The following is a 12,795-nucleotide window of genomic DNA, read 5'->3' as shown; positions in this document are numbered from 1 at the left end:
CAATGGCTTCATCATTTAAAAGGGAGATGTAGACTTTAGAGGTAGGACTTGACATTGGCTTCAAGAATGGGTTACTTCGCGGTCTATCATCATATTAAAAATAGCTGCCCTTGTTAAAGGAAGGGTTTATTGGATAGAGGGAGCATGGGTTGATGAAATTGTGTGGTAGGGTTGACTACATTATATAGCAAGAGAAGACAAATTATGCAGCATAACATATTTATGCTAGTATTACTACATTATTTTCTCATTTTTACTCATTACCACTGTCTGAGCAAAGTTTCTCCTCATGAGTACCAGCTGCTAAGCAACAGCAAGATGACCAGTGAAGGCCTGAAGAGGGGAGCTATGCACCTAGAGGTGTGTGTCATAAACGGAGTGAAAGGTCTATGTATCCTAATGACATTCAAGATTTAAAAGTATATTGATGTGTTACTTTAGAGGTGCCTGTCTCACCCATGAGACTTACTCTTTCATGGGTCGGTTTAGGAGGTTTCGCTTTTGTCTAACTCATGGGCGTTATTACTTATTTCAACAATTATAATGTTACAAGGAAAGGTAGTTAGAATCAGTACTTGCACCACTGACAATCTGTGTATCTGTTTTTAACAGGAATGAGCACTACAGAAGCAACCACCGCAGGCACCACAACACCTGCGACTACCACAAGCAGCACACATCCTGAGACAACAGGTACACTTTGTGTCTTTATTTCTGCTGAATGATTTATTGGTAACTGAGGGACACATGTATGAAAGAATTTAGCAGTCACAAATGGCATATTCGGTTATTTTCTACTGCTAAAAAAGCCTTTCTACATGTACTAACCCTATTTTGCGAATCAGTAACCTTTTACTGACTTGCACAATAGGGTTTGCGATTCAGTATTAGAATGGGGTGTGTGATGAGTGTCCATACCTAATACCCACTCTCATTGGTATTTGCGAATGTTATGAGACTGAGAATACGGTTGCAAAACATTCGCATTTTACCAAAAATTTTAATTAGGAGTAAACGATGCACAAATTGGAAGGGACCCCCAGGGGACCCCTTCCCCTTTGTCAATGGGGCACCAACATTTTTTCAGAGCACGCAGAATGTACACAGACTAGTGTCTACTCTGAAAAAATTAAAAGAAAACTTTTCATGTTTTTTGTTGTTCAAATACATCCTATTTTTCTTTAAGGAAAACAGAATCTATTTATAAACAAGCATTTGCAATGCAATAGGTCTCACATTTGCTCGAGTTAGAGCTGTTATTATTGTAAACCCCTAACTGGACTTTTCTTGCCACATATATTGAAAATGAAAAGTAATCCAATTTCACACATGCGACCCGATTCAAAGCCTCACACCATGAGCATGAAGGAGACACACAAAAGGAAAAACAAGTTTGCTTGCAATCAAACATACCAGCAAAAGTGCAATTAGCCATGTAACAGGGTCGATGTCAAAGGTATTAACCAAAGCGCCCCAAGGCGGGACAAACGTCAAACATTTAACAATGATAACAAAGGATGTTTGTAGGGCAAGCCAATGAACGAGCGATAGTAATGGGTGTGAGGGTGGGGTGTGGATAAAAGTACAAACAGATAACAACGCGTAGAAAAAAGCAGCGCTTCCGCGCAGTTATGCTCATCCTAAAAAGGGAGGTTGGTTAGAAAGAGATGTGTGATAGAGTTTAGAAAACCTAAAAAGTCGTTTTATTTGAAATATACTTCAAAAATGGTAGGGGCCTTACAAAAGAAAAAAAGAACTTTTGATAGAGCAATTCACCAGACAATGGACTTCAGAGGCAGAAACATTAAGAATGTTATGTATCAGGTGTCTACACAGCTTAAAATGTCTAATATTTACGTATAAAATTAAAATAAGAACAAAATATTTTTTCACAGAGAACTACAATTAAGTGAAGCAACTGGTTAACTGAACTTACAAATGTGGAACAAGAAAGAAAGATCTGACATTCTTAAAAATAAATGACCTGTAGAAAGACTGGAAGATGTAGTTTCACCTTGCTGGATTTCTTCATGCGAATTAGGATGTGCAAATGGATCTGGTGACTTAGATTAGCTATTATAAAAATTGCTTAAATGGAGCATTTGATGTTTAAAGTAAGCTAAAGTTGTATTTGTAAACGTGTGAAACGTAGGTAGACATATATGAAATAAAATGTCTGGTCTATAGGCAGTTGAGGTACAATCACTAAGGCCATCATCAAATGAATTGCTACAGAGGAAGTACGTAGTGATGTAGTTTTAAGAAGAATGCCTCTCCTTTCAGGACTAGAAAGCACTGGACAACCAAAAGGAATGCTATGATTATGTGATTCAGATGTCTACTTCTGGATGGTGGTCCTCCATTTGGCTGTCTGTGTTTTAGTTGTACTGCTTGAGCAATTTCTTCCAGGATGGATCGAAGAGAGGTCTTGTCATCGAGCAGTTGGTCAGTTACTTTGTCTAGCTCATGCCTTTCAAGTTAAAAGACTTTAGCCATGCCTCACGCCTCATGAAAAGGCCCATGTCCATGAACTTAAAAATTGTACTAAATATACACAATTCTGCTCAACTAAAGCTGAGCATTTAGTACTAGTGTAGGACTTTCGGTGGACAACAGGGAATTGAAGCCATCAATTAAGTGCCGTCAACTGTGCATTACTAGCAGGGATCACAATGATGTGCCTCAGTGAGAAACAACTGTACTGGTATGTTTCCAATGGCTATTTAAAAAAACTTTCCCTAGGATGGCTTATTGCCTTTGAAGAAAGAAGAAACTACCTTATTTATTCAAAAAGCAGGGGATTCACCATCAACAAATACTCACGTCATTCAGACACTTTGCAAATCCATATTTGGGTAAAAACAACCATTTGTGCCCCAATCATAATTCTAAACTTATTGCAAATTGCACTGTTTCTCGCATGATTTTCACCAGGTTAAGACTGGAAACAATACTTCAGTCAAACTCTGCTAATTGTAACCATGCACAGCTCAGAACTGAGATCTTTCTTGCGATCAGTGGGTTAACCCTATTTAGCAAGTTGAAACCCTGGAATACCACAGTCCACAGCATCACAACTTTCAAGTGTGCAATTTCTGCACTGTTTTGTGCAAGGCTCTATCAACAAGTAATCTTTGAAAGGATGGAAAAAATGTAAACTACTGACTGTCCGGCACCTAAGAAATTTAAAGGGGTGCCACAAAATATTTCAAAGCACAAATCAACTACCCAATGTTGTGACTGGTGCTATCCAAAAGAACCAGAGGTAAAAGGGGTCCGGTCTCTAAAGTCCTCTACGGATTTCTAAATTTTACAGAAGTTTAGGACCCAACTGTTTATGGTAATTTTGCTATTGATGTACTAGTGGGCCACCACCCACAATTGAGTCAAAAGGGTTCCTCACATTTAACCTCTGAGCTCAATGGCTTCATCATTTAAAAGGGAGATGTAGACTTTAGAGGTAGTACTTGACATTGGCTTCAAGAATGGGTTACTTCGCGGTCTGTCATCATATTAAAAATAGCTGCCCTTGCTAAAGGAAGGGTTTATTGGATAGATGGAGCATGGGTTGATGAAATTCTGTGGTAGGGTTGACTAAATTATATAGCAAGAGAAGACAAATTATGCAGCATAACATATTTATGCTAGTATTACTACATTATTTTCTCATTTTTACTCATTACCACTGTCTGAGCAAAGTTTCTCCTCATGAGTACCAGCTGCTAAGCAACAGCAAGATGACCAGTGAAGGCCTGAAGAGGGGAGCTATGCGCCTAGAGGTGTGTGTCATAAACGGAGTGAAAGGTCTATGTATCCTAATGACATTCAAGATTTAAAAGTATATTGATGTGTTACTTTAGAGGTGCCTGTCTCACCCATGAGACTTACTCTTTCATGGGTCGGTTTAGGAGGTTTCGCTTTTGTCTACCTCATGGGCGTTATTACTTATTTCAACAATTATAATGTTACAAGGAGAGGTAGTTAGAATCAGTACTTGCACCACTGACAATCTGTCTATCTGTTTTTAACAGGAATGAGCACTACAGAAGCAACCACCGCAGGCACCACAACACCTGCGACTACCACAAGCAGCACACATCCTGAGACAACAGGTACACTTTGTGTCTTTATTTCTGCTGAATGATTTATTGGTAACTGAGGGACACATGTATGAAAGAATTTAGCAGTCACAAATGGCATATTCGGTTATTTTCTACTGCTAAAAAAGCATTTCTACATGTACTAACCCTATTTTGCGAATCAGTAACCTTTTACTGACTTGCACAATAGGGTTTGCGATTCAGTATTAGAATGGGGTGTGTGATGAGTGTCCATACCTAATACCCACTCTCATTGGTATTTGCGAATGTTATGAGACTGAGAATACGGTTGCAAAACATTCGCATTTTACCAAAAATTTTAATTAGGAGTAAACGATGCACAAATTGGAAGGGACCCCCTGGGGACCCCTTCCCCTTTGTCAATGGGGCACCAACATTTTTTCAGAGCACGCAGAATGTACACAGACTAGTGTCTACTCTGAAAAAATTAAAAGAAAACTTTTCATGTTTTTTGTTGTTCAAATACATCCTATTTTTCTTTAAGGAAAACAGAATCTATTTATAAACAAGCATTTGCAATGCAATAGGTCTCACATTTGCTCGAATTAGTGCTGTTATTATTGTAAAGCCCTAACTGGACTTTTCTTGCCACATATATTGAAAATGAAAAGTAATCCAATTTCACACATGCGACCCGATTCAATGCCTCACACCATGAGCATGAAGGAGACACACAAAAGGAAAAACAAGTTTGCTTGCAATCAAACATACCAGCAAAAGTGCAATTAGCCATGTAACAGGGTCGATGTCAAAGGTAGTAACCAAAGCGCCCCAAGGAGGGACAAACGTGAAACATTTAACAATGATAACAAAGGATGTTTGTAGGGCAAGCCCATGAACGAGCGATAGTAATGGGTGTGAGGGTGGGGTGTGGATAAAAGTACAAACAGATAACAACGCGTAGAAAAAAAGCAGAGCTTCCGCGCAGTTATGCTCATCCTAAAAAGGGAGGTGGGTTAGAAAGAGATGTGTGATAGAGTTTAGAAAACCTAAAAAGTCGTTTTATTTGAAATATACTACAAAAATTGTAGGGGCATTACAAAATAAAAAAATAACTTTTGATATAGCAATTCACCAGACAATGGACTTCAGAGGCAGAAACATTAAGAATGTTATGTATCAGGTGTCTACACAGCTTAAAATGTCTAATATTTATGTATAAAATTAAAATAAGAACAAAATATTTTTTCACAGAGAACTACAATTAAGTGAAGCAACTGGTTAACTGAACTTACAAATGTGGAACAAGAAAGAAAGATCTGACATTCTTAAAAATAAATGACCTGTAGAAAGACTGGAAGATGTAATTTCACCTTGCTGGATTTCTTCATGCGAATTAGGATGAGCAAATGGATCTGGTGACTTAAATTAGCTATTATAAAACTGGCTTAAATGGAGCATTTGATGTCTAAAGTAAGCTAAAGTTGTATTAGTAAACGTGTGAAACATAGGTAGAAATATATTAAATAAAATGTCTGGTCGATAGGCAGTTGAGGTACAATCACTAAGGTCATCTTCAAATGAATTGCTACAGAGGAAGTACGTAGTGATGTAGTTTGAAGAAGAACGCCTCTCCTTTCAGGACTAGAAAGCACTGGACAACCAAAAGGAATGCTATGATTCTGTGATTCAGATGACTACTTCTGGATGGTGGTCCTCCATTTGGCTGTCTGTGTTTTAGTTGTACTGCTTGAGCAATTTCTTCCAGGATGGATTGAAGAGAGGTCTTGTCATCGAGCAGTTGGTCAGTTCCTTTGTCTAGCTCATGCCTTTCGAATTAAAATTAAAAGACTTTAGCCATGCCTCACGCCTCATGAAAAGAACCATGTCCATAAACTTAAAAATTGTACTAAATATACACAATTCTGCTCAACTAAAGCTGAGAATTTAGTACTAGTATAGGACTTTCGTTGGACAACAGGGAATTGAAGCCATCAATTAAGTGCCGGCACCTGTGCATTACTAGCAGGGATCACAATGATGTGCCTCAGTGAGAAACAACTATACTGGTATGTTTTCAAGGGCTATTTAAAAAACTTTCCCTTGGAGGGCTTATTGCCTTTGAAGAAAGAAGAAACTACCTTATTTATTCAAAGAGCAGGGGATTCACCATCAACAAATACTCAGGTAATTCAGACACTTTGCAAATCCCTATTTGGGTGAAAACAACCATTTGTGCCCCAGTCCTAATTCTAAACTTATTGCAAATTGCACTGTTTCTCGGCATGATTTTCACCAGGATAAGACTGGAAACAATACTTCAGTCAAACACTGCTAATTGTAACAATGCACAGCTCAGAACTGAGATCTTTTTTGCGATCAGTGGGTTAACCCTATTCAGCAGGTTGAAACCCTGGAATACCACAGTCCACAGCATCACAACTTTCAAGTGTGCAATTTCTGCACTGTTTTTTGCAAGGCTCTATCAACAAGTAATCTTTGAAAGGATGGAAAAAATGTAAACTACTGACTGTCCGGTACCTAAGAAATGTAAAGGGGTGCCACAAAATATTTCAAAGCACAAATCAACTACCCAATGTAGTGACTGGTGCTATCCAGACGAACCAGAGGTAAAAGGGGTCCGGTCTCTAAAGTCCTCTTAGGATTTCTAAATTTTACAGAAGGTTAGGACCCAACTGTTTATGGTAATTTTGCTATAGATGTACTAGTGGGCCACCACCCACAATTGAATCAAAAGGGTTCCTCACATTTAACCACTGAGCTAAATGGCTCCATCATATAAAAGGGAGATGTAGACTTTAGAGGTAGGAGTTGACAGTGGCTTCAAGAATGGGTTACTTTGCGGTCTATCATCATATTAAAAATAGCTGCCCTTGCTAAAGGAAGGGTTTATTGGAAAGATGGAGCATGGGTTTATGAAATTGTGTGGTAGGGTTGACTAAATTATACAGCAAGAGAAGACAAATTATGCGGCATAACATATGTATGATAGTATTACTACATTATTTTTTCATTTTTACTCATTACCACTGTCTGAGCAAAGTTTCTCCTCATGAGTACCAGTTGCTAAGCAACAGCAAGATGACCCGTGAAGGCCTGAAGAGGGGAGCTATGCGCCTAGAGGTGTGTGTCATAAACGGAGTGAAAGGTCTATGTATCCTAATGACATTCAAGATTTAAAAGTATATTGACGTGTTACTTTAGAGGTGCCTGTCTCACCTATGAGACTTACTCTTTCATGGGTCGGTTTAGGAGGTTTCGCTTTTGTCTACCTCATGGGCGTTATTACTTATTTCAACAATTATAATGTTACAAGGAGAGGTAGTTAGTATCAGTACTTGCACCACTGACAATCTGTGTATCTGTTTTTAACAGGAATGAGCACTACAGAAGCAACCACCGCAGGCACCACAACACCTGCGACTACCACAAGCAGCACACATCCTGAGACAACAGGTACACTTTGTGCTTTATTTCTGCTGAATGATTTATTGGTAACTGAGGGACACATGTATAAAAGAATTTAGCAGTCACAAATGGCATATTCGGTTATTTTCTACTGCTAAAAAAGCCTTTCTACATGTACTAACCCTATTTTGTGAATCAGTAACCTTTTACTGACTTGCACAATAGGGTTTGCGATTCCGTATTAGAATGGGGTGTGTGATGAGTGTCCATTCCTAATACCCACTCTCATTGGTATTTGCGAATGTTATGAGACTGAGAATACAGTTGCAAAACATTCGCATTTTACCAAAAAATTTAATTTGGAGTAAACAATGCAAAAATTGGAAGGGACCCCCAGGGGACCCCTCCCCCTTTGTCAATGGGGCACCAACATTTTTTCAGAGCACGCAGAATGTACACAGACTAGTGTCTACTCTGAAAAAAATAAAAGAAAACTTTTCATGTTTTTTGTTGAAATACATCCTATTTTTCTTTAAGGAAAACAGACTCTATTTATAAACAAGCATTTGCAATGCAATAGGTCTCACATTTGCTCGAGTTAGAGCTGTTATTATTGTAAACCCCTAACTGGACTTTTCTTGCCACATATATTGAAAATGAAAAGTAATCCAATTTCACACATGCAACCCGATTCAAAGCCTCACACCATGACCATGAAGGAGACACACAAAATGAAAAACAAGTTTGCTTGCAATCAAACATACCAGCAAAAGTGCAATTAGCCATGTAACAGGGTCGATGTCAAAGGCAGTAACCAAAGCGCGCCAAGGAGGGACAAACGTGAAATATTTAACAATGATAACAAAGGATGTTTGTAGGGCAAGCCCATGAACGAGCGATAGTAATGGGCGTGAGGGCGGGGTATGGATAAAAGTAAAACCAGATAACAACGCATAGAAAAAAGCAGCGCTTCCGCGCTGTTATGCCTAACCTAAAAAGGGAGGTGGGTTAGAAAGAGATGTGTGATAGAGTTTAGAAAACCTAAAAAGTCGTTTTATTTGAAATATACTACAAAAATGGTAGGGGCCTTACAAAAGAAAAAAATAACTTTTTATATAGCAATTCACCAGACAATGGACTTCAGAGGCAGAAACATTAAGCATGTTATGTATCAGGTGTCTACACAGCTTAACATGTCTAATATTTATGTATAAAATTAAAATAAGAACAAAATATTTTTTCACAGAGAACTACAATTAAGTGAAGCAACTGGTTAACTGAACTTACAAATGTAGAACAAGAAAGAAAGATCTGACATTCTTAAAAATAAATGACCTGTAGAAAGACTGTAAGATGTAGTTTCACCTTGCTGGATTTCTTCATGCGAATTAGGATGAGCAAATGGATCTGGTGACATAGATTAGCTATTATAAAACTGGCTTAAATGGAGCATTTGATGTTTAAAGTAATCTAAAGTTGTATTTGTAAACGTGTGAAACGTAGGTAGAAATATATGAAATAAAATGTCTGGTCTATAGGCAGTTGAGGTACAATCACTAAGGCCATCATCAAATTAATTGCTACAGAGGAAGTACGTAGTGATGTAGTTTGAAGAAGAATGCCTCTCCTTTCAGGACTAGAAAGCACTGGACAACCAAAAGGAATGCTATGATTCTGTGATTCAGATGTCTACTTCTGGATGGTGGTCCTCCATTTGGCTGTCTGTGTTTTAGTTGTACTGCTTGAGCAATTTCTTCCAGGATGGATCGAAGAGAGGTCTTGTCATCGTGCAGTTGGTCAGTTACTTTTTCTAGCTCATGCCTTTCAAATTAAAAGACTTTAGCCATGCCTCAAGCCTCATGAAAAGGCCCATGTCCATGAACTTAAAAATTGTACTAAATATACACAATTCTGCTCAACTAAAGCTGAGCATTTAGTACTAGTGTAGGACTTTCGGTGGACAACAGGGAATTGAAGCCATCAATTAAGTGCCGGCACCTGTGCATTACTAGCAGGGATCACAATGATGTGCCTCAGTGAGAAACAACTATACTGGTATGTTTTCAAGGGCTATTTAAAAAACTTTCCCTTGGATGGCTTATTGCCTTTGAAGAAAGAAGAAACGACCTTATTTATTCAAAGAGCAGGGGATTCACCATCAACAAATACACAGGTCATTCAGACACTTTGCCAATCCCTATTTGGGTGAAAACAACCATTTGTGCCCCAATCATAATTCTAAACTTATTGCAAATTGCACTGTTTCTCGGCATGATTTTCACCAGGTTAAGACTGGAAACAATACTTCAGTCAAACACTGCTAATTGTAACAATGCACAGCTCAGAACTGAGATCTTTCTTGCGATCAGTGGGTTAACCCTATTTAGCAGGTTGAAACCCTGGAATACCACAGTCCACAGCATCACAACTTTCAAGTGTGCAATCTCTGCACTGTTTTTTGCAAGGCTCTATCAACAAGTAATCCTTGAAAGGATGGAAAAAATGTAAACTACTGACTGTCCGGTAGCTAAGAAATGTAAAGGGGTGCCACAAAATATTTCAAAGCACAAATCAACTATCCAATGTAGTCACTGGTGCTATCCAGAAGAACCAGAGGTAACGGGGTCTGGTCTCTAATCTCCTCTTAGGATGGCTACATTTAACAGAAGTTTAGGACCCAACTGTTTATGGTAATTTTGCTATAGATGTACTAGTGGGCCACCACCCACAATTGAGTCAAAAGGGTTCCTCACATTTAACCACTGAGCTCAATGGCTTCATCATTTAAAAGGGAGATGTGGACTTTAGAGGTAGGACTTGACAGTGGCTTCAAGAATGGGTTACTTCACGGTCTGTCATCATATTAAAAATAGCTGCCCTTGCTAAAGGAAGGGTTTATTGGAAAGATGGAGCATGGGTTGATGAAATTGTGTGGTAGGGTTGACTAAATTATACAGCAAGAGAAGACAAATTATGCGTCATAACATATTTATGCTAGTGTTACTACATTATTTTCTCATTTTTACTCATTACCACTGTCTGAGCAAAGTTTCTCCTCATGAGTACTAGTTGCTAAGCAACAGCAAGATGACCAGTGAAGGCCTGAAGAGGGAAGCTATGAGCCTACAGGTGTATGTCATAAACAGAGTCAAAGGTCTATGTATCCTAATGACATTCAAGATTTAAAAATGTAGTTACGTGTTACTTTAGAGGTGCCTGTCTCACCCATGAGACTTATTCTTTCATGGGTCGGTTTGGGAGGTTTCACTTTTGTCTACCTCATGGGCGTTATTACTTATTTCAACAATTATAATGTTACAAGGAGAGGTAGTTAGTATCGGTACTTGCACCACTGACAATCTGTGTATCTGTTTTTAACAGGAATGAGCACTACAGCAGCAACCACCGCAGGCACCACAACACCTGCGACTACCACAAGCAGCACACATTCTGAGACAACAGGTACACTTTGTGTCTTTATTTCTGCTGAATGATTTATTGGTAACTGAGGGACACATCTATGAAAGAATTTAGCAGTCACAAATGGCATATTGGGTTATTTTCTACTGCTAAAAAAGCCTTTCTCCGTGTACTAACCCTATTTTGCGAATCAGTAACCTTTTACTGACTTGCACAATAGGGTTTGCGATTCCGTATTAGGATGGGGTGTGTGATGAGTGTCCATTCCTAATAACCACGCTCATTGGTATTTGCGAATGTTATGAGACCGAGAATATGGTTGCAAAACATTCGCATTTTACCCCAAAATTTAATTAGGAGTAAACAATGCACAAGTTGGAAGGGGCCCCCAGGGGACCCCTTCCCCTTTGTCAATGGGGGCACCAACATTTATTCAGAGCACGCAGAATGTACACAGACCAGTGCCTACTCTTAAAAAATGAAAAGAAAACTTTTCATTTTTTTGTTGAAATACATCCTGTTTTTCTTTAAGGAAAACAGACTCTATTTAAAAACAAGCATTTGCAAGGCAATAGGTCTCACATTTGCTCGAGTTAAAGCTGTTATTATTGTGAACCCCTAACTGGACTTTTCTTGCCACATATATTGAAAATGAAACGTAATTCAATTTCACACATGCGACCCGATTCAAAGCCTCACACCATGAGCATGAAGGAGACACAAAAAAGGAAAAACAAGTTTGCTTGCAATCAAACATACCAGCAAAAGTGCAATTAGCCATGTTAATGGGTAGATGTCAAAGGCGGTAACCAAAGCTCCCCAAGGAGGGACACACGTGTAACATTTACCAATGATAACAATGGATTTTTGTAGGGCAAGCCCATGAACGAGCGATAGTAATGGGCGTGAGGGCGGGGTGCGGTTAAAAGTACAAACAGATAACAACACGTAGAAAAAAGCAGCGCTTCCGTGCTGTTATGCTCAACTTAAAAAGGGAGGTGGGTTAGAAAGAGATGTGTGGTAGAGTTTGAAAAACCTAAAAAGTCGTTTTATTTGAAATATACTACAGAAATTGTAGGGGCATTGCAAAAGAAAAAAATGACTTTTGATATAGCAATTCACCAGACAATGGACTTCAGAGGCAGAAACATTAAGCATGTTATGTATCACGTGTCTACACAGCTTAACATGCCTAATATTTATGTATAAAATTAAAATAAGAACAAAATATTTTTTCACAGAGAACTACAATTAAATGAAGCAACTGGTTAACTGATCTTACAAATGTAGAACAAGAAATAAAGACCTGACATTATTAAAAATAAATGACCTGTAGAAAGACTGGAAGATGTAGTTTCACCTTGCTGGATTTCTTCATGCGAATTAGGATGAGCAAATGGATCCGGTGACATAGATTAGCTATTATAAAACTGGCTTAAATGGAGCATTTGACGTTTAAAGTAAGCTAAAGTTTTATTTCTAAACGTGTGAAACGTAGGTAGAAATATATGAAATAAAATGTCTGGTCTATAGGCAGTTGAGGTACAATCACTAAGGCCATCATCAAAGGAATTGCTGCAGAGGAAGTACGCAGTGATGTAGTTTGAAGTAGACCGTCTCTCCTTTCAGGACTAGAAAGCACTGGACAACCAAAAGGAATGCTATGATTCTGTGATTCAGATGATTACTTCTGTATGGTGGTCCTCAATTTGGCTGTCTGTGTTTTAGTTGTACTGCTTGAGCAATTTCTTCCAAGATGGATCGAAGAGAGGTCTTGTCATCGAGCAGTTGGTCAGTTACTTTGTCTAGCTCATGACTTTCAAGTTAAAAGACTTTAGCCATGCCTCGCGCCTCATGAAAAGGCCCATGTCCATGAACTTAAAAA

The 12,795-nt window shown here is 38.6% G+C and overlaps 1 protein-coding gene across 1 annotated transcript in view; it reads left to right on the top strand.

Moving 5' to 3' along the window:
• Positions 1 to 12,795, top strand: part of LOC138279109 (mucin-22-like) — a 386,267-nt gene that overhangs the window by 30,121 nt on the left and 343,351 nt on the right. Inside the window, exons 7-8 of the mRNA XM_069219373.1 lie at positions 4,032 to 4,112; positions 7,458 to 7,538. Coding sequence (XP_069075474.1) covers positions 4,032 to 4,112; positions 7,458 to 7,538 — 162 coding nt within the window. The remainder of the gene's footprint in view (positions 1 to 4,031; positions 4,113 to 7,457; positions 7,539 to 12,795) is intronic.

This window comes from Pleurodeles waltl, chromosome 2_2, assembly GCF_031143425.1.
Source record: "Pleurodeles waltl isolate 20211129_DDA chromosome 2_2, aPleWal1.hap1.20221129, whole genome shotgun sequence".
NCBI lineage: Eukaryota > Metazoa > Chordata > Amphibia > Caudata > Salamandridae > Pleurodeles > Pleurodeles waltl.
Note: the sequence above shows the minus strand (reverse complement) of the source record. Positions and strands in the feature narration are given on the sequence as shown.